At 43.7% G+C, this 22,440-nt stretch overlaps 1 protein-coding gene across 3 annotated transcripts in view; it reads right to left on the minus strand.

Moving 5' to 3' along the window:
- Positions 1–22,440, minus strand: part of LOC147604052 (E3 ubiquitin-protein ligase HOS1-like) — a 79,711-nt gene that overhangs the window by 27,724 nt on the left and 29,547 nt on the right. For all 3 annotated transcript variants that reach the window (XM_086795642.1, XM_086795640.1, XM_086795641.1), the window contains exons 6-7: positions 22,221–22,379; positions 21,264–21,785 (exon numbers count right to left, since the gene is read on the minus strand). In XM_086795642.1, coding sequence (XP_086651768.1) covers positions 21,264–21,785; positions 22,221–22,379 — 681 coding nt within the window. The remainder of the gene's footprint in view (positions 1–21,263; positions 21,786–22,220; positions 22,380–22,440) is intronic.

Here is a 22,440-nt window from a genome sequence, read left to right on the forward strand (position 1 = left end):
ATAGAAGCGGTTTTGCAACAAGAAGGCAAACCATTGGCATATTACAGCAGAAAGTTGAATTATGCACAAAAAAATTATTCTGTATATGACAGAGTTGCTAGGGTTTATCAGAGCCTTGAAGCAATGGAAACCTTTTCTTTATGGAAGGGACTTTACTGTGAAGACAGACCACCATGCCTTAAAGTGGTTGCAAACTATGCTGAGTGCCCAGTGGTGGAGCGATAGACAGCACTGATGGAGTCAATTGTTCCAATAATTTGGAGGAATGATTGAGCATATACCGGGTAAGAACAACCCCGTGGTGGCGGATGCTCTAAGTCGCAAAGGTAGTATTCAGACAATACAGGAGCCCACTGTGTTGGAGATCATAGTTGCAATGAAACAAAACGTTTCATACGAATGAAACGTGTTTCATTCGTGTCCACCTGGGAACTGGGAACTGTACGATTTAAGTGTTTTTTACCTAGATTCTTTAGTTTTAACTTGAAAACATGTTTTAATGTATAAATGATGCATGTTTAATATTGTTTTGCAGGAAAGGCAACATATTTTTTACATATTATAAACTTATATATAAATTTTGGGACCTATAACCCCCCCGTTTTGTATGAAACGTTTTCAAAACGTCTAGGATTTCAAAGAAACATTTTTGAAACGCGTTTCTTGAAACGCCTAGCAACTATGTTGGAGAAACAAGGAAAAGAATTAGATAGTATGAAGACATACTATATAGATTGTCTAGAATTTGGAACTCCTTACAGTATGGCCCTTTATTCAGGATTTTGCCATTACACCATTCACGACGGTTGGCTCTTTTACAAGGGTCGACTATGTGTTCTCAGGGAGAAAAGACCGGCACTCCTCCATGCTGCCCATGATTCACTTGTTGGTGGTCATCGCGAGATCAATAGTACCTTGGAGAAGTTAGAAAGCTCGTTTTACTGGCCAAAGATGCACAGGGATGTGTACAACTATGTTTCTCAGTGTTCCATAGTCAAAAAGTGAAAGTACCTCATACCAAACAGGCACCTTTGCTTCAACCATTGCCCGTTCTTGAGGGTCCGTTTTACGACATTTCGATGGATTTTGTTGGATCCCTTCCCACATCTACTAGATCTTGTAATACTGAGTGTATGACAATAGTTGACAGATTCGGTAAATTTTGTATGATTATACCATGCAAACAGACGGCCACAGCAGAAGATATAGCTCGGCTCTTTCTTCGACATTGGTATCTACTTTGTATATATACCTAGATGAATCCAGGAACATGCCCAAATTCACCTTTTAGGAACGTGCATGTTCTATACTCATGGTAGTCAACCCACAAGACTATATAACTATCAACTCCATTATGCATAGTATGGACTAGATACTACGACATTCCCACTAACATCATCAGTGCCCAATAGTGGGTGTAGAACTCTGTATCAAGATATGCTCTCACACACGCACTCCACACACACACACACACATAAGAGCATATATTCACACAAAGCCCTTCGTACTGAGTTTCTGTAAAACCTCCAAAGATGCAGGGCAGACTCAGCCATAATGAGTCCTAGTACTAAGGGAAGTAGCAAATAGAAAGAATTAGTACAACAAATAAGTTTGCCACAGATCATTACTTCAGATCGAGACCCAAAGTTTACATCTCACTTCTGGCAAGCTTTGTTCGACAACTTTGGTACCAAATTGCAATTGTCCAGTGCATTCCATCCCCAGACCGATGGCCAAACCGAGATTTACAATCAGTTGGCTTTTGATGTGCTTAAAGCGTACTGCCATGATCAACAATTGAAGTGGGAGCTTCATCTCCCGTTGGTACAGGCGATTCTCAATGACACTCACTCATCCAGTGTTGACAGAACCCCGTACGAGGCAGCCTTTGGTCGAAGATTTCCATCCCTTCTCACGAGGATGATCTCTAGATGACAGGAACTTTTTCAACCATCATTGAGTCCGTCAAAGAGCGTCTTACCAAAGCTCAAGAGGCTTAAGCCAGACAGGCAAACAAGTCACGAAGAGGCATCAATTTCAAAGAAGGTGAATGGGTATATTTAAGGATCCTGAAGCAAAGACTCAAGCAAGTGGGCAAGCGCTATCCAAAGTTGTCCTTCAGAAGTTTTGGTCCTTTTCCCATCATAAAGAAGATAAGCGACGTCGCCATGCAACTCAAATTGCCAGACAGTTGGACGATGCACAACGTCTTCCACGTCTCTTGGTTAAAGCCTTATATTGGACCTTCATTGCAGAATGTTCCAGAAGAGCAGCAGCCAGAAATGGTTGATGAAGCAGAGGTGATAGAGCCTGAGAAGATCCTTCTACATCACTGGAAGCATGGTTCTGGACGACGTCTTCGCCAATTTTATGCCAAGTTTAAAGATGGAGGGACCCATGAAGCCATTTGGCTAGATGAAGGATTCTTCCTCGAGTATCCACAGTTATTGGCGGACTAACTCGAAGCTATGAACCTGCTGCCAAGCTAAGCAGGAGGGAATGTCACTTGCACCCATGCATTGTGGTACATGGTGACAAAATGGCTCATCAACAGTGCAAGAATCATGTACACAAGTGGTACCTTTTAGGATTTATTTGTCGTATGCCGTGACCCCTTTGTGAGCCCACTCCAAGACATGTCAAGCACGAGCTACGTAGGTCAGTCTCCCAGCCTTAGAGTGTCAGGTCAGTCCTCTTAACCCACTGCAGAGAATTCAGCAAGTGTTCATCATTTAGAAGCATGTAGATGTCATCCATAGCAGTAGGTGCATTAGAGCATGTAGATGCACTTCATGTAGAGGGGGCCAGCCCTAAGGCCAGCCCCAAGGCAGCCCCCAAGTTGGACTTGCCTTGCAAGGGGGGTAGCCAACCCCTTAGCCATACCTTAGGCTCACCAACCAGCCTTTGGGAGGCTATGGACCAATCAGCCAGGACTGGCAGCCACCCTACCTGATAAAGGCAGCCGACTAGCATAAAATGTTAGTCGTGAGACAGTTGCTGCAATTGATTGGCATTAAATGCTAGTCAAGTAACAGTTGTTGCAATCGACTGACATTTAATGTCAGTGGTGGACATTTTCAGCCAGCCGACAGGCTTATGGGCAGCCGACTGGGCACACTAAAGCGTACAAAAAAGGTAGGCTCAGATCAGTCCCAAAATCATCGGTCATAAATCAGAGATTATCATCAAAATTCAAGCATGTATGCTTAGGCTCTTGCCTATGAATACTTACAGCCCTACTTGTGCTCTCAGCCCAAGGCAAAGAAGCTCAGTCTCTTCAAGAGTTTTTAGCACACCTTCCCTCAGTCTCGGGCCAGTGTATTTCTCTCAAAAATAGCTTCAAAGTCGCCTAAAGCTTATGCACAGTTCTGCCCAACATTTGGTCGCTTTGTCCTTGCGTTTGGCGGACAGTCAGTCAATTTGTCCGCTCAGTCTTGTGGACACAGTTAAGGAGTTCTCCAGAAGAAGAAATAAAGCAAGTACTCTTGCTTGCAGGGGGGGGGGGGGGGGGAGGGGGGGCTTCAATGGGTAATTCGGGACCCCATCTAGTGTCGTCTCTACTACATCTCTTTCAGATTCATGTATGTTGTTTTAAAGGATTGCTAAAGACTCACTAAACTCAGGTATAAAGAAAGGCTTCATTGTTTCACACAGTCCTAGCTCGGCGCATGCTACAGTTCCCTAGCATCTGCTCTCTGTTGTTCCACCAACACATGGTAAAAACAATCTGCAAGAGAGCACGTAGAACAAGAGAACACTACACAGGAGGGTATATGAACATGGAGTCCCGCTCCTTCCTTCTGCTACTTGCTTCCATAATTGAGCACTAAAGCTTACCACTTGCACGTAGAGTCAATGACAACTGAAGTCTTCACGATGGAAGCGTTTGGAGTGTTGAAATCTTCAATTTGTCACAATCCTTCACGACAAAAGTCTTCAAATGGATGAAGGGAACCCTAGGAAAGCTTCATCTATGGTTCAACTTGAGAAAGGAAGGCTAAAATTAAGATTTTCAACCAAAAGACCAAAAATTACGACAAATATAAGGGCTGTTTTGCAAAATTTAAGTCATTGGGAATGTGTAGGAGAGTGAATACGACTTGGAATCACTCTTGGAAGCTTGAAAAACACACTAGCAAGCTTGGATATGGTGTTCGGAAAGAGAAAGTGCAGAAAATACAGTCAGGCACCAACCTCTAGAGAAAGGAGGAAGAGAGAGATGATGAGATGTTCACCTTGGGTGTCGGGCAGAGAGGAAAAGTGAGTCGGGGTGCAAGCCAAGATGGACACATGGTTGGTTGCACTCTTTGAACAAAGGGGATTATGGTATGGGCGGTTGACATTGGACCTCAGGACATCACTGTGTGCAAACACAAGGCTGGTCATAATTTATAAGTGAGTTTTGGTCGCCCAAAACTAATAAAGTGTGTACACACTTATAAATTAATGCTAGTTCCTAAGGCTAGGTTTTGACCAACCAATACTTACCACTTGTCACATACCACACAACCATGTTAGCAAACAGTTCCTCACACGGGGTTCTTGGGCAAGCGCCCCCTTTCCTGGAACTACACATTGGTCAAGCAAGCATGAAAACAGCATGCAAATTTAATTTACAAGCAAGCACATAAAGATGCTATGCAATGCAACATTGGTATGGACAATCCCCGTTTCTGAGACTGTACCGAAATAGACGTGTTCCTGGTAAGTACATGAGGTACCAGACCCAATGGAACACCAATCCTCCACGCATTTCTGGGCATGTACACAGGCACAAGTCCCAATGGAAAGCCAAATCCACAGTATCACATGAGTGGCATTAATCCCCGGCATATGCAACTGCCATGGACACCAATCCAATTTATATATATAATGAGAAAGCACGAGTGGACCAATTGGGTAGCCAAATAGTGACATTCCCCCCGGCTTCTAAATAGTTGTACGCTATTGAAAACCATCCAAGTACATCTGAAGCAAGTGTGGGCAATCTCTAAAGAACTCTTCATCTACCCATTTAGCATCAATGGGAAGATAGTTCTTAAACTTAACAAGATAAGGCCTCACAACCTTGCTTGCAGCAGCAAGCTTGCATTCCTTGTGATACACAATCTGTTCTGACTACAAAATCTCCTCAAGCTCATCCACTTCTGGTGGATCCTCAATTGCCGGTTCACTCGGCTCCGGAACTACATACTTGCAAAGGAGACTCGCATGAAAAGCATTGTGTCTATGCCAATGACCAGGCAATGCCAACCTGAAAGCCACTTCATTAATCTTCTCGATCACTCGAAAAGACCCAAAGTACTTGGTTGCAAGTTTAGGGTATGCACCCTCTTTGCCAAGCCTCTAAGTCTTGCTTTCTCAAATTTCAGCAATACCCAATCATTCTCTTTGACATCAAATTGCCTTCTATGCTTATCGGCAACCTTTTTATGTTTGTCTTGTGACCTTGCAATGGATGTCCGCACCTAAGCAAAGGCAATATCCAAGTCTTACATCCTCATCCGTTGCAAATATCTTATCCTTTGTGCAAAGGGTGGGTGGCAAAATACCCAATCATTCTCTTTGACATCAAATTGCCTTCTATGCTTATCCGCAACCTTTTTATGTTTGTCTTGTGACCTTGCAATGGATGTCTTGTGACCTTGCAATGGATGTCCGCACCTAAGCAAAGGCAATATCCAAGTCTCTTAGATACTCATCCGTTGCAAATATCTCATCCTTTGTGCGAAGGATGGGTGGCAAAACCACCTTACCAAATCTCAAACACGATCTTTTCCATAGATGCATGCACCGTGTTGTATGCAAATTCCACAAGCGGTAAGTACTTCTCCCAAGGAGACTTTTGATCTGCCACATAACATTTCAAGACATCCAATATGACTGAATTTGCAGCCTCACTTTGCCCATCCATTTGAGAGTGATAAGCTGATGAGAAGTGTAATTTGGTACCAATATTATCAAATAAAGCCCGCCAAAAGAGACTTGTAGTCCTGAGATCTCTATCCCCTACAATGGACTTCGACATTCCATGATGCTTAAACACTTCTGCGAGATATATTTTAGCCATATGCTCAGCTTTGATGGTCTTCTTGACCAGCAAGAAGTGAGCTTGTTTGCTAAACCTGTCCACAATTGTCCAAATAGCATCATTATCCTATTGGGCCCGTTGGCAAGTCCATAATGAAATCCATTGTAATACTTTCCCATGGCTGCAAGGGAATATGTGATGGCTGAAGCAACCCTAGTGCCTTTTGCCTATCAAATTTCACCTTTTGACACGTGATACATCTGTGAACAGCATATGGCACTCATCCAAAACCTTTTGCCTCGTGTCAAACACCACACACAGGCAATTATTTTTCATAAGATAATCCTCTTTGATCACATATGAGACATGTGCGTGACCAACCATCAAATCATCCCAAATAGTGGCAAAATCAGCATCCGTATGATACAAATCATGCATGCCAAACAAGTCACTATGAGAGACAACCGAGATAGCTACTACATACGGCTTTCATGACAATGCATCTACCACTACATTCTTCTTTCTTGGAGTGTGCAAGATCTGGAAATGAAATATAGAGAGGAAATTGGCCATCCTCATATACTTCTCTAACAATTAAGTTTGGGTAAGAAAATACCTCAAATTTTGGTGATCTATCTTCAGAGTGAAATCAACCCCAAGAAGGTAATGTTTCCATATGGTTAGTACATGAATTACAACCAAGAGCTCTTTCTCATAAATGCCAAGAGAGAGAGCTCTGCATCATGCAATCTACAGCTCTCATAAGCCACAGCATGTCCCTCTTGATTTAGGACAGCTCCTATGCAATTTCCAGATGCATCACATTCGACACTGAAAACAAGATACTCACAGATCCCAAATGCTGTCCTAAAAGCACTTTTATGTACATCCTCAGGCACCAACGCACTTGATGATACTCCCTCTTGAGATCAATTCGACGAAAACATGCCAATCCATCCAACTTGTCAAGGATGTCATCTATGCATGCAATCGGAAACCCATTCTTGATGGTGACACGATAGGCTGCCCTATTAGGTGGTAAGCTACCCGGCACAAGATTAATGCAATGATCTTCTGGTCATACGGGTGGAAACTCATTTGGTAGCTCATCATTGTACTCTTGCAAGAATTTCAGCCTATCATTACTAAGAGTATTTACATGCGCATTAGTTTCTTCAACATGATCAAATACAAAAATCAAGTACACAAAAACACTCTTTTTCATTACCTTCTTAATTTGTGGGATACAATGGGGATAGTATCACTCTTTTCACCAGCATCAATCACATGCTCTCGGCCTTTATGCATGAAGGTGATTTTGTCGTCATGCACGTGTGCCAAGGCTTCTCAAGCAATATATCACAACCATTCAAAAGCGCTACAAGAAAGTTTTCATGATCCACATAGCCTTGAATGTGTATGACTTGCCAATAATTGGCATTACCTACACTGCTCTACCAACACAACATGTCTCCCACTTCAATACCCAAAGCAACTGCCATCTGTGTAGATATGAAGTTCTAAGTTACACAATCATCAAATATGAACAAAGCGGGTTGATCCTTAAGCTGTCCCCAAGCTTTACATACAACCCCATTTTTGTTATCATGTGAAGTGTTGCCCTGCACGCCCGGAACCATATGCACATTGGGCTTTGGTGCATTCACATTATCATGCTTCTTCTTGTTTGGGCATGCTTTTGCAATATGCTCAGTGCTACCACAAGTAAAGCATTTCCCCTCACTCGTATACTGCTCTTTCTACTCAGCAATGAGACCAGAGTCTTTCGCTTTAAAGGGATGCTTCTTGGTGTGCTCTTTCTACTCAGCAATGAGACCAGTCTTTCGCTTTAAAGGGATGCTTCTTAGTGGACTTATTTTCAACCTCTGGATTAGTTTTATCTTGGTTTTGGTTCTTTTTAGGTGGTTGTCTACTATTTTGCAAGTTTTGGACAGCCTTGTCTTTGCCTTGGAATGAGGGTTTAGCCTTATTGGATCGACTCAACTTGAGTTCCAATTGCTTGGTGGCAATGGCGGCTGCGATTAGTTGCTGTAAGGTGTGACCAAGATACATTTGTAGTCCTGCTTTATACACGGGTTGTAATCCCGATTGAAACCTTCTCTTCCTTTTCACCTCTGGAATATGCATAAATGGAGACACCTCCAAAAGCACTTTCCAAAACTTGTGCACATATGCATTCATAGTTTCCCCTTCATTATGCTTCACCTAATCCCACTTCATTTTCATCTCATTTAATGCATTAGAAGGCAAGAACTCGGCATAAAACCTCTCCTTGAACTCTCCCCATGATCTAACGGGATTTGGTGAGAGCTTCTCAATAAGCCACCAATGAGCAACTGACCACTGCCATAAGCATTGCATCCTTCATGGGCTACATAACGCACACCTACAAGGCATGAAGTCGCAAATGGTTCCTCTCTAGTTGCAAGGGGATTCATCCTCTTAGTTCCACCACCTGTGGAGATACCAAGACATGTGGTATGGTTGCCTTTTCTACATAGGCATCCTTGATACGAGCCAATATGCACGTGCTATAACCGGCTGGCACAAACAAAGACCCGGACTAGAAAAAACACTTCAAGTGCAAACAGAGTCTACAGCAGAAAGCCACAAAATATTGATAGACAACACATTGAGCCAGAACGGCCAGCCCCCGTAGGTACTTCTTTATTAACAAAGAAGCTTTTACAAGAAATCCAAGATGAGGGTGCAATCAGCATCGGATTCTCCACAAATATCCTAAGTATCTTTCTTCACAGCGCACACATGGGATTCTGACAAAGCTCTAGAGCTTCACAAAAGCCAAGCCAAATCAATGCCACAAATCAGTCCAAACAGTCTCTGAATCTGCCCCAGAACAGCTCAATATTTACTGCCTCAGTACGACTTGCCGCTGTACGACCAGCTCTTGTCGGCCAGCAGAGAGGGAGAGAAAATGCAGCTGTACTATCAGTTTGGAGGCGGCCAGGAGAGAGAGAACTGCACAGCAGCAGTACTGCCTACTCCTTGCGAGGGGTGCTGTTGTATGGCCAGCACCTCTGCAGCAGCCAGGAGAGAGAGAGAGAGAGAGAGAATACACACTGCTGCTGCCAACCTGTAGGCAACCAGCAAAAACAGTAGCACACAGCTGTCGGCCAGATCAAAGGCGGAAGAAAAGAGACAAAGAACCAGCTGCTGCAGAGATTCGTGGGACACGTAGAAATTATAGAAAATTCGTCTACTTGTATATCATATATGCTAGACCCTTGTATAAGCTGTTGATTGTCTTCAAATGGACAGACAAATGCCAATGGACATATGAAAAGCTAAAGAAGGCATTAGCATGCACATCTTGAGATCCCCCAACTGGGATCTAATTTTCTGTGTGCATATCGATGCTTCGGCATTTTCTATTAGATGCATGTTAGCACAACCGGCGGAGCACAACATGGACTTCCTTGTGATCTTTTGTAGCCGGTAACTCAACGAAACTAAACGCAATTACACAACCACTGAGCGACAGCGGTTAACCATGGTATATGTTGTAAAGAAGTATAGGCATGACCTCCTAGCAACCAAATCTGTTTTCTTTGTCGACCATCAAGCATTGACTTATTTGGTGAATAAGCCTTGCACCACAGGGTACATCCCCAAATGGTTTCTCATTCTTTCGAATTCGATTTCACCATCACTACACAAAAGGGATCTCTGTAAGTCCATGCTGACCACCTTTCCACAATTCCAAATGGAGAACCCCCTCTAGGAGTGGAAGATGATCTTACTCACACTCCATTATTCCACATTTACCATGTACCGAAATGGAGTGAAGGCATCGTACACTTCTTGGCCAATGGACTTCTAGATGATTGTCCCATCAAGAAGGATAGTGCCAAATGCCTCATTAGAAAGGTGGCTCCCTGTCAATTGATAGCAAGAATGCTTTACAAGAACAGTCAAGACAACATCACGAGAAAATGCATTCATGAGAAGATGACTTTGTCACCTTTCTTAAGGAAGACACTTTGCAAGAGACATGACTACTTGCAAGATTCTCCAGGCTGACCTGTGGTGGCCAACACTCTTTGGAGATGCAACTAAGTTTGTTAAACACTACGATGAATGCCAAAGGTTTGCCGTAGTCCTCCAAGAGAAGGACCGAATGCCCCTAACGCGTGTAATTTCGGAACAGCCATTTGGAAAATAGGGTTTAGACTTAATGGATCCCATTAGCCTAGCCGCTAAGACATGTTTCATTATAGTCGCCAACGATTACTTCACGAAGCGTGGATAGCCCAATCCTTATAGGACGTGGTCAATGGGAGCCGATGATCGGCGACTGACAAACCGGAAAGACTGCTATAGCTATTGATATCATTCTCAACTAGAAACCAATCAACACATAGGACAGTGGGCCAAGGTCAATGCTACGCACAAGGGCAACGCGAGATCTATAGCCAAGTTCCTCTATCAGAATGTGATTACTCGTTTCACTTGCCCACTAGAAATAGTGAGCAATCATGGTACACATTTTGTAAACGAAGTGGTGGAATTCTTGCTCAAAGTGGCGAAATCAAAGGCAAGAGATCCCTTGAACTTTAGGTGTAAAAGAAGGGGGCCTACTCATTAGTTCTCCACATCAAAATCTCCTTGGTCAAGAGGGCTGAAAGAACTCCACCAACTTTCAAGAGTGGCATTTGAACTTGAGCTCATGGGAGAGCAGGATTTTTACACTCGACATGCAAGATTTTCCTCGAGTGGCAGCAGATCAACTTGGCATTATCATGGCTGATGAAGCACAAAATGATCGTGCGATGAAGGCGAATGTTCATGTCGAGACGACGACCATCACGATGACAATGTGACAGTTGATGACCTGGTCACCAAAGTAGACTCAACGCAAGGACGACCTTCCTTGAGCTACATATTTTGAACCTTACTAACACCATTGTTGTTATGCAAGCAACTGTTGAAATTACAGCAATGTGATGAGCTATGGTGGATCAAATGCTAGAATCAACATCATTAACAAAGTGATTAGACGATAATTAAGACGTGATTAGTGAGTAATTAACAAATAGCTAGGCATGGATAATCAAAAACCAACAAATTCTCATTAGGTCAATGCCTCAATTTATAGAGTTTACATCCAAGCATCTAATCCCACTGATTTCTCCTTGATTCACTCCACCTCTTTTGCTTGATTCTCTCCACCGCTTCACTTTTCCCAGAATATCTCCACACTTCCTAAATCTTCTCATGCTACCCTTTATTCTCTCCCAGTAGATTCTTCTCACCTTTTCACAGGTTCTCTCACATTTACAGATTCTCTTTTACAGCCTCTAACCAAGGGCTTGTTCCCGCACACACCTTATTCACTTGTGTATTTCAACACCTCCCCTCCAAGTGAATACTCCTAGCACACCTAGACCCTATACCAAGTTTCCCTCTTACTTGATAGTCCGCGACCAATGTCTAGCACTCCTCCCCTCAAGTTAACTTAGTACACCTGGACCCTGTACCAAGTTTCTCTCTTACTTGATAGCCCGCGACCAGTGCCTCAAGTCCCTAAACTCATAGTCCTTGACACTCTCTCTCTCTCTATGCGTCCAAGGCTACTACAAGTGCCCGCGACCTTGACTAAAGTGCTCACACATACATCTATCTACCACGTGGCCTACATCATCGGTGGCTCATGTTAGAAGTCATCTCCTGTCTAGATTTATACACCAGGGCCTTTGTTGTGGGTGTGCCCGCCCTTATCAGGTGTTTTATCATTTTTCCTCACTGCCCGCATTTTTCCCCTATTTTTCCCATTGTTCTGTGGCTTGGGAGGCAGCCCTGAGTTGGCAGGAGGATCCATTTGCTGGCCAACTACATCAGATGTGTGTACTGGAGCTGGCTGACTGTACTTGATGTAGTCGTGGACCCTCAGAGCTGGCCGACTGGCTGCATGCTGCTGGCCGACTGTAGATGCAGTCGTGGAGCTTTTTTTCAGCAGGCCGACTGCACATGTGGGGGCATATAAATAGGCCCCCACCCCCATACCACTCATTGTATCATACCGGGATCTTCTTGTGTATATTAGAGCAGAGTTACACGCCTACTTCTCTCTCTCTCTTGTGCTGTTTTTTCTGCATGCGTTTTTTGCTCGTGTCCCAGATCTGGTCATCATCTCCGCTGCGTATTCTGACATGGTATCAGAGCCCTAGGCTCTAGATAGGTCTTGGGATTTGTGTGAGCAAGAGGGGGACTGTTTTGTGGCTGATTGGTGGACTGTTTTGGACTGTTCGAGAAGAGGAGAAGCAAGAGGACGGCGGGCTGATTTGCTGGACAGACACTTGCAGGTATTAGTTCTTCTTTGATTCCCACGCACCCACCCTTTTCAGAGGACATCCCCGCAATGGCAGATCTGTTTCAGATGGCCGAGAGACATGTGAAGATCCCGACACTCCCCACGTTCCCGGTGGACCGTCAGTTGGACGGGAGTAACTACGGCATATGGAAGGTTATGATGGAATCTGTTCTGGAGTCTTACGACCTCGCTGATTTCGTCGTCGTTGGTGTTCCACAGCCGGAAGTAGAGGAAGGGGAGTTACCGTCGATCCGGAAGGACCGGGAGACTCAGACACAGATGTGGGATCGTGTCAACGCCAGGGTCCGTTCGTTTATCTTTCTCAACTGCACACCACAGGTAATCAATCATGTAAAGCATATGACGCTGGCCAGAGGTATATGGCAGCATTTGGCCTCACTTTACAACAGGGTATCGCCCATGAAGAGGATTTCCTTGGAAGTACAAATGTGGGTTATAAACCCTGCAAAGTCGTCGACGATGCGGGAGCATATTAACAAGCTGCAGGCTCTTCAGCAGGAAGTTCTTCAGGCTGGGAAGGAGATATCGTCAGAGGACATGGCCATAACGTTGCTGTCGCACTTGCCCTCTTCGTACTCAGCATTTTACTCGACTTTGATTACCAATGGCAGGCTCAGCACCATCACGTGGGAGGAGCTTGTGCCCATGGTCTTGGACCAGGAGGAACGATTCACGAACCCTCCTCAGGGTGGAGGTTCGGAGGCCTTAACTGGCCAACGGTCGAAAGGCCGTAACACGGGCATAGGGAAGGCTTCATTGGAGAAGTCTTCTGAGAAGAAGTCCAACGCTGACCGCGAGAAACTGAAGGCAGAGAGGACCTGTAATGATTGTGGCGAGAAAGGCCACTATTGGAGGCAGTGTCCCAAGCGGAAGACCGAGAAGGGTGAAGATTCCTCAGCAGCAATCATGAAGACTCCGGCTTTTGTGCACCTGGAGGTGATGGACACCGATGTTTCATTTTCTTCAGGCAGGGAGGAGATTGGAGGACTCTCCGCAACGGATACTCGGGAGTGGATTCTCGATAGTGGTGCTTCCAGGCACATGACTCCTTCCCGTTCCGGTTTACAGGATCTCTGCAGGCTTTCTGGTCATATTCTTACTGGTGATACATCCACTATCCCAGTTCACAGTGAGGGCAGGATGGAGATAGTTCCCGATGGCAGAGGGGGAAAGCATTCCTCCCAGGTGTTGTATGTTCCGGCACTTGGTTTTCACCTGTTGTCAGTGCATCAGGTTTGCAAGACTGGCGTACGGGTGGAGTTTGATGAGCATTTTGTTGCTCTCCGGGACAAAGCAACAGGCCAAGTGGTTTGGGAAGGCGGAGTGGAGAATGGAGTTTACAAGCTTTCAGTACTCTCTCTCCCAGGTCCTCAGGTTTGTGATGAGTGGCAGTCTCGTAATGGCCACTTAAGTGTGGATACGCTACAGGTGCGGGCTTTCCGAGACCAGGTGGTGGATAGCTTGTCCATCAACCAGATCAATGAACCATACAGCTTCTGAGTCAAAAAGGCATCACACTGCTCACAAGGATCAACACCTGTTATTACGGTGCAAAAACAAGTCCTGGAAACCTGATGAAGACCATGCAAGGCCTTCTGAAACCTGTCAACCACCCCCTCTGAATCCGGAACCACAAAGCCTGGAGAAACCACCTCCTTCTGCAAGTAATCACCTGCCACCTGCTTGGCTTTCCGAAAGGTCCCCGTGGAAAGAACATCCTCATTTATTGGAGGTTCTTTGTCCCGAATACTACGAGACATCAGAGCATAAGTGACCTTTTCAGCTTCCTCTGACTGACGAACACAAGAACTACGAACATCAGTACTGGAAAGTTCCTGCCAACTAACTGTGCTGCCATCTTCCCAGATTGGACGGGAGCTTCCTGATGAGAGGCGGTTGAGCTCATGGTTGCAGATGACTCTTTGGGAGGCAGGATTGCGTTTCCTGTGGTTCTGTGGCATGCGAAGGATCATGGACTCTTGTACACAAGAGGGGGATTGTTGGATGGAGTCCAACTCCACGGTTGGAGTGACTCAGTTTGGGGAGGAGATCCGAACACGAGGAGAACTACTTCAGGCCCAGGAGCAATTTTACGGAGCAATTGGAGACAGTCATCTTTTGTCTTGTCGAGAACAGAGGCAGAGTACCAGGCTGTTTGTGATGCTGTTTGTGAGGTGGTGAGGATGCAGAGGTTGCATAGCAGGTTTGGGCTTCCACTGGAGGAACCCATGGTCATCCAAAGGCACTTTGTTCGTAAACAGATCGTTGCTGATGACATCTTGCTAGAGTTCTGTTCGACGGAGGACAGTACGGTGGACCTCTTCACGAAGTCGCTCTCTCAGGATTTGCTCAAGCGGCACCCCAGCTCCATGTGGTTGGTTTCACAGCCAGGAGCTGAGAGGGGGTGTTAGAAGTCATCTCCTGTCTAGATTTATACACCAAGGCCTTTGTTGTGGGTGTGCCCGCCCTTATCAGGTGTTTTATCATTTTTCCTCACTCCCCGCATTTTTCCCCTATTTTTTCCATTTTTCTGTGGCTTGGGAGGCAGCCCTGAGTTGGCAGGAGGATCCATTTGCTGGCCGACTACATCAGATGTGTGTACTGGAGCTAGCCGACTGTACTTGATGCAGTCGTGGACCCTCAGAGCTGGCCGACTGGCTGCATGCTGCTGGCCGACTGTAGATGCAGTCGTGGAGCTTTTTTTCAGCAGGCCGACTGCACATAAGGGGACATATAAATAGGCCCCCACCCCCATACCACTCATTGTATCATACCGGGATCTTCCTGTGTATATTAGAGCAGAGTTACACGCCTACTTCTCTCTCTCTCTTGTGCTGTTTTTTCTGCATGCGTTTTTTGCTCGTGTCCCAGATCTGGTCATCATCTCCGCTGCGTATTCTGACAGCTCAGAGGTGGTTTTACTTTGTTGGGGCAGGTTACATTGGGTTGTGGGGTCTCTCTCTCTCTCTCTCTCAGAAAAGATGATCCGACTCCACTTCCTTTGGAGCCTCCATGAAGTTTGCCGATGTCGTTCCTTCTCCACTGGGTTTGCTGTAGCAGTCTCTTGACATGTGTCCTAGCTTTCCACAGTTGTGGCAAGTGAAGGTCCTTCCTCCTACTCTGCCTCTTCCTCGTCCTCGTCCTCGAGAGAATCCTTCTCGGGTGAAGAATGCTTTTTCTTCTCCTGCTATTGAGTCGAGCCATTTCTTCTCTTTGCCTCTGCTCTCTTGCTCTAGTAGAGCTCCTTCTATCTCGTGTAGCTTCAATTCAGGTACATTCTTTAGTGTTGCTATAATATTTTCATATTCACCTTTGTCCACACTCTTCAGAAGCACTGCTAGTGCCTCATCATCTTCTACCTTTTTGCCAATAGCTGCCAGTTGTTGCTTAATGCTTTTATATCTATTGAAGTATGTGATTAAAGGTTCACTTTCCTTCATATCCAATTTGTAGAATTGCATTAACAGATTTATCTTTGAATTTTTAGCTTGTGCGCCAAATAATTTATTGAGTTCATCCTATGCATCTTTTGCCCATTGTATCCCTGTGATGTGATGAATGATTTCATTAAATTGAGTGCAATAAGTCCCAATGCTTTTGCATTCCTGCTCTTCCACTCATTTTCCCCTCTCACCTCTGGGCATTCATCTCTTCCCTCAACTAGCCCCCACAGATTTTTCCTCATGAGCAAATACATGGTTTTTGTCTGCCATGTGTAAAACTGCTCCCCATTAAATTTGGCTATTTCTTGTACTGTACTTATGATGATGTGAAGGGGGTCTTACCTCTTGATCCAATTTCAAGATTCAAGGGCAGTGTCTACCCTTTTACAACTCAATCTGGTGTTCAATAGATGATTACAACAAATTTATCAGCATAAAATCACCAGAAATTACATTAAATCAAGGGTAACCAATTTGTACGGAATGGTTGGTGTATCAAACCAACTTCGAATTGCAATCTCAGATACCTAATGGTTAATTTGAACCCTCAATTGCACCAAAATACAGTAATTAGCACTGATTAATCACTGATTAGCAAATTAATCCACTGTTTTGTATGCAGAAAACAGAGTATGCGGGGAGTCCAGATCTAGTGCCTTAGACTTTAAATGAGCTCAAATGCTTTCAAGGCCATCAATAGCAATGAGTCTAGTAAAGGATTAAGCCAATAAACACAAGATTTGACCAAATATTGAATGCTTAATCTCTGTTTTACCAAAGTCACCTGCAGATTTGATGAAAAGCTTGGATCTCACTGTGGACTTGATCAAATTGAATTCTGACTTCACCAGCTTGTAGAGCATGCTTGAAAACCCCTGGAGCTATGAGAAATTAGACCAATTTGATTTGATGAAGTAGAAATATCAAATTCTCTCAAAAAAAACAGCGCTGCAAAAAAACGTGATTTCTCCCAGATGCGCCGGCGGTTTGCTGCGTTGATTCGACTGGCTGGAGCATTAGTGAAGTGGCTATGTTGGGCTAGAAGGGTTTGGCCTAATGTTGAGTGTGCAAGGAGCTAGAGCTCCTCCACCAACTGGGGATACAGAGGTGAGTTGAAAAATAACTAAAAATTTGATTAATTTCTAATTATCTACTAATCCTAATTAACTAGATAATGGACTCATAAACTTGATGAATTCTAGGCTTGGCTCTGATACCATGTTGAAATTACAGCAATGTGATGAGCTATGGTGGATCAAATGCTAGAATCAACATCATTAACAAAGTGATTAGACGATAATTAAGACGTGATTAGTGAGTAATTAACAAATAGCTTAATGTAGGCATGGATAATCAAAAACCAGCAAATTCTCATTAGGTCAATGCCTCAATTTATAGAGTTAACATCCAAGCATCTAATCCCATTGATTTCTCCTTGATTCACTCCACCTCTTTTGCTTGATTCTCTCCACCTCTTCACTTTTCCCAGAATATCTCCACACTTCCTAAATCTTCTCATGCTACTCTTTATTCTCTCCCAGTAGATTCTTCTCACCTTTTCACAGGTTCTCTCACATTTACAGATTCTCTTTTACAACCTCTAACCAAGGACTTGTTCCCGCACACACCTTATTCACTTGTGTATTTCAATAGCAACATTGGCAGGTTTGGTGACAGCAGGGGGAGCTAGGACAGCATTAGCTGCACCCTCACAAACCATTTGTGGTCGAGACAGATGCTACTGATTTCACAATAGGCATGGCATTGTTCAAGAATGGCCAACCTGTGGCGTTTGAAAGCAAGAAACTTGACAATACCCAGGTCAGATGGCACACTCTAAAGAAAAAGTTGGATGCAGTTATACATGCTCTCAAAACTTGGCAACACTATCTTTATGGAACCAGGTTTGTTGAGGTGATTGACCACGAGTCGATTAAGTACATTTGTAATAGACTTGAGTTGAGGGGAAGGAAGGCACACTGGGCTGAGTTGATCCAAGACTTTGATATGGAAATAAAGTATCGGAAGGGTAACCTAAATCAAGCGGTGGATGCCTTGAATAGGAATGGGGAGGTGACCCTTTGAGCTTCATCGAAATTAGGGCTGGCCTTTATGAATCTTTCAGAGGGCTATGTGAGACCGACAATCATTTTGGTCAATCGGGTCCATGCAAGGAGCTCCACAGATTTGGACCAAGACTCAGGAATCATGTCATTTGTGAGTGTGGCAGGTGGTCAATTCCTTATCCGGAATGGATTGCTATTCCGGAATGAGATGGTTTGTGTAGTACCGGATAACACTAAGAGATTAGGAAAAGAATCCTGTATATGAATATCATGGCGCTCCTACAACGAGTCATCCAAGGGTGCAGCAAACCTATGATTTGGTAAAACGAACGTTTTACTAGCCTAAGATGAAGGCATATGTTTAGGACTATGTGGTAAATTGTCATCAATGTCAAGTGAATAAGACTGAACGCCTTAGGGCTAGAGGCATGTTACATCCTCTATCGATCCCTAGGAGGTTAAAGTAAGAGTACTTCCTGGGACTTCAGGTAGATTTGCCACAAACCAGCAAAGAACACGATTGACAAAAATGCCGCAATTTTTACCTGCAAAAGTGATAGTGAAGGCAGCTAAATTGGTGCAACAATTTGTTCAACAGCTTTTTGGGTTGTATGGACTGTCTATTGATATAGTCAGTGATAAAGTATTAAAGTTTTCTAGACACTTCTCGCAACTAGTTTTCCAGAGATTAGAGACTATGCTTAGTATGAATTCCTCTAATAATTCTCTATCTGATGGACAAACAAAGAGGGTGAATCACGTTTTGGACGATATGCTAGGTGCATACAAGAGACCATTAGAGTGGGAGCAGTACATCCCGACAATCGAGTTTGCCTATAATAGTGCTAAGCATGCGGCTAGTAGTCACAATCCGTTTATGTTGTTGTATTGATACCAACCTAGACCTCCAGTGACAGTTGGACTTAAGGGTATTTAGATTGATGCGGCTATACATTTCTTTGCACATATGCAAGAAGTGCTACTCAGTGCACGAGAGGCTATAAGGAGTGCACAAGATCGTGCACGGTTTTATGTTGATAGGCAGAATTCACACCGAGGGAATTTTCTGAGAGAATGTTAGTTTATTTGAGAGTGCCCAAGAGTTTCGAGACTTTACGTATGGAGACGGTTGGGAAGTTATCCCCTAGGTACTATGGACCTTGCAGGATCTTGAAAAAGATTGGTGTGGTTGCTTATAGACTAGAGTTACCTCCAAATGTGAAAAATCATCCAATCTTTCATGTCAACCAACTGAAAGATATGGTGGGAGTTGAGGATAGCCTTGTTACCCCTCGGGAACTTGTTGAGATTGAGGACTTGTTCTATGTTCCACATGAATCCGAGAGGGTGATAGATTTCAAGGAAAGGCAACTTAGGAAAAAGTTGATCCCTAAATATAATATTAAGTGGAAAGATAGGGTAGAGAAGGACTCAACTTGGGAGTCAGTAGCTAGTTTGAGTAAGCGTTTCCCTAATTTCATTTAAGAGTAAATGTTTGAAGAAGGGAATTATGTTATGTATCACAACACTAATCTAGTGATTAGGGACCTAATCCAACGGGATTAGAGAGCCCTAGGATTAGGGATTATCAGGTAGATACTTGGCTAGGGTTCCTCAATTGATAAAACAAGCTCAAAAACCATTTATAGCAAGTTAGTTATTTATGGCGAAGTTATCACTATATAAGTGAGAGCTTGGGTTATTATCAGACATAGTTGTGTGGATGCACCGTTGAAGGTCTGAAGAGGGCAGACATGCTCATGCCATGCACATGGCAAGTACGTAGGTTGGCATGTCGAAGGCTTTCGGACAGGCTTTGATGGTATGGGACGCCAGAGTTAGACACAGGCCTATGGGATTGTGCAGGAAGACCTAGCCTTGGCTCGCGGGAGATCAGTGAATGTTGAGAGGTGAGCTAGCCTGCTACCTCATGATTTGGTTTACAACTAACCTTGTTTTCAGCTGTGTTTAGGGAAGATTTTGGGAAGGACTTCACAACGCGGTTGCAAACTGGAGTGTCCAGTCTAATCTTCTTCTCTTCTTTGGTGCTTTGTGACCAACCCAGGACAAGGGGGGTTCTTAAACCAGTAATCATCCACGATCTCTCTCTCTCTCTCTCTCTCTCTCTCTCTTCTCACATGATGTCCATTCCATGATGAGATATGCCATGGACATCATTGTATCACTTTGGTCTCATAGGCCCATTGGGTCTTTAGTAGACGCTTAATATATCTTTCTTTCTTTCTTTCTTTCTCTCTCTTCTCACAACAGCAGAACTTCACGCAGGAGCAGGTGATTCTCCCAACCACCACAGGCAAGTATGTTCACACACTTGAAGACGTCAGCATTAATTTGGGCCATACAAAGCGTGCGCATGATGAAAAGCCATTAACCCTTAACCACCAGTTCTATCTGTAATTGGCTTATAACTCCTTAACAAAGCTCTAGGGTTAGACGGATATACACTAGATGTGGCCACATTGGATGAATTGGCCAAGGGTTGTGTGTGCTTTAGGTTACCATAGGCTCCTCGAGTGAGGCTTGGGCAAGGCTCAACTAAGTGCATGAGTAATGAGGCCTAACTTCATCAAAGATGCTAATAAGCATTGTTTGAGTAGAAACCAAGAGCAACTAACTTGCCCTTTTTATTAGCAGAAAGAGGCTATGTACGTGAAGTGCAGAATCAGTATTATAAATGCTAAGATTTTAAAAAATCTTTATTAAGAATTGACCAAAGAGACACTAACGATGCTTCAAAGTAGCATTCAGCCATGAGTGAGTCACAAAGCAAGCTCGATATAGGTAGTTAAGGTGGTTTGGTGCATCATTCATAAACAAGAGTTGATCCAGAATGGACTTGGAGGTTCGTCTCCGTGATTTATAGTCGAGCTTCCATGCAAGCAATGCAAGAGGCTTTGTGACCTTAGGACAGGATAACTAGAGAGCTCAACATATGAATCGATTGCCTACCCTAAAAAATGGTATCCCTAGCTCGGTGGTTCAAAAGCATGTTGTCGGTATGCAAGACTTTGGTGTCCAAGCATGGCTCAGAGCAAAATCAAATCTGTAAGGTTGTGATGCCCTCTCTCTTTGGTGTCTGAGTGCAACTTGTGCTTTGCAGCATGCACTTGTGTGCATAATACTTGGCTTCAATTTTGAACAAGAAGGCTTTATTCAGTTAAAATATCTGAAACGATATTACTATTGCCCATCCCATATAACAATCTCATGCTGCAAAAAGGCCACTTTAACTTCAGCAAACAACTAATCAACAACTGCTTAGTGAGCCCAAATGCTAAAAACAAAAGCACAAAACACCAGCCAGCATCAATAAACCTACTAACTCTTACCATAATGTAAAACACCACCATCAGACTGCCAGCACTAGAGCACGGATCTTGAGTTGCTTGCTCCAAAAGGCATTTCAAAAGAATTTTTTCCTCGTCATCTTGCCAAGGAAGCTCTATCATCTTATCCACTAAATTCTTGCGTATACATAACCAGCATATTTCTCCCACCAACAGTTCCATTTCAGAGGACCAATCCCTACAATCACCTCGACTGCGACACTTCATTTTTGAAGTCATATCCTTTAATCCTTGTGCTTTGATACTTAATATATATGATCTTTGATAAAGGTATGCTTCCGTTAGCAGCCCACATTCCAGTCTCACCCTCACAACAGTCACAGCATCTAGCAGAGGAGGAATTTCAAATTCATTTACAGATCCTGAAAGCCTAAGACTACCATCTCCACCACTACAATGTAAAACCTCCAAAGCTACATCTGACTTTTGTCTCTCAAGCAACACACGTGCCACCTTAGGATGTATGTTATGAGATGCAACCTCAGGAAGAAGACGACAAGCCTCCTGCAAAAAAAAAACAAAATTTAAACGCATCTTCAATTTGTCGGGATGTAAAGATTCAATTATGGTAATAAAAGCTCACACAGCAGCAATCCCTTATAGAAGTTAAATTCGTAAATACGTCTGAGTGTCCGCGACACTTGCTTTAAAATCCTGGTACATATAAAGTGTCCAAAAAAAAAAACATGTACAGAAGCTCTCTTCACAATCTTTTTGAATTTTTTGAGTATGCTATGTTATGCCCACTTTTAGCTATTGCTCGTACTCACATAACTCCCAATTATATTTTACACAAAAACAAACAAGACCTGCACCTTGTGTCCCACCACTGATCCATTCATGAGAAAATCCAGCAATACAAAGCAGAGAAACCTTCCTTTAAAGACTTGTGAGATGTGATATCTAAACAGTGCCATATGTACATGCGAAAGATGTTACCTCCAATGCCATGTTGCTGCTATCATCCAGCAGGAAGAAAAGCAGTGATTCTAGCATAGCATGTCTTGATATATCAAATGTTAGCACATAATCATCCAGTAACAGCTTCCATTCGCCATCACAGTGAGGCCATTGTCTGTCAAAGAGATAGTACAAAAACTATTTCGAAATTAAGGATACCAAATGCCAACTGCAAACTCCAGTAAGGTCATTGTATGCA

Source organism: Cibotium barometz, chromosome 62 (assembly GCF_041138505.1).
Source record: "Cibotium barometz isolate CiBa-2024 chromosome 62, ASM4113850v1, whole genome shotgun sequence".
NCBI lineage: Eukaryota > Viridiplantae > Streptophyta > Polypodiopsida > Cyatheales > Cibotiaceae > Cibotium > Cibotium barometz.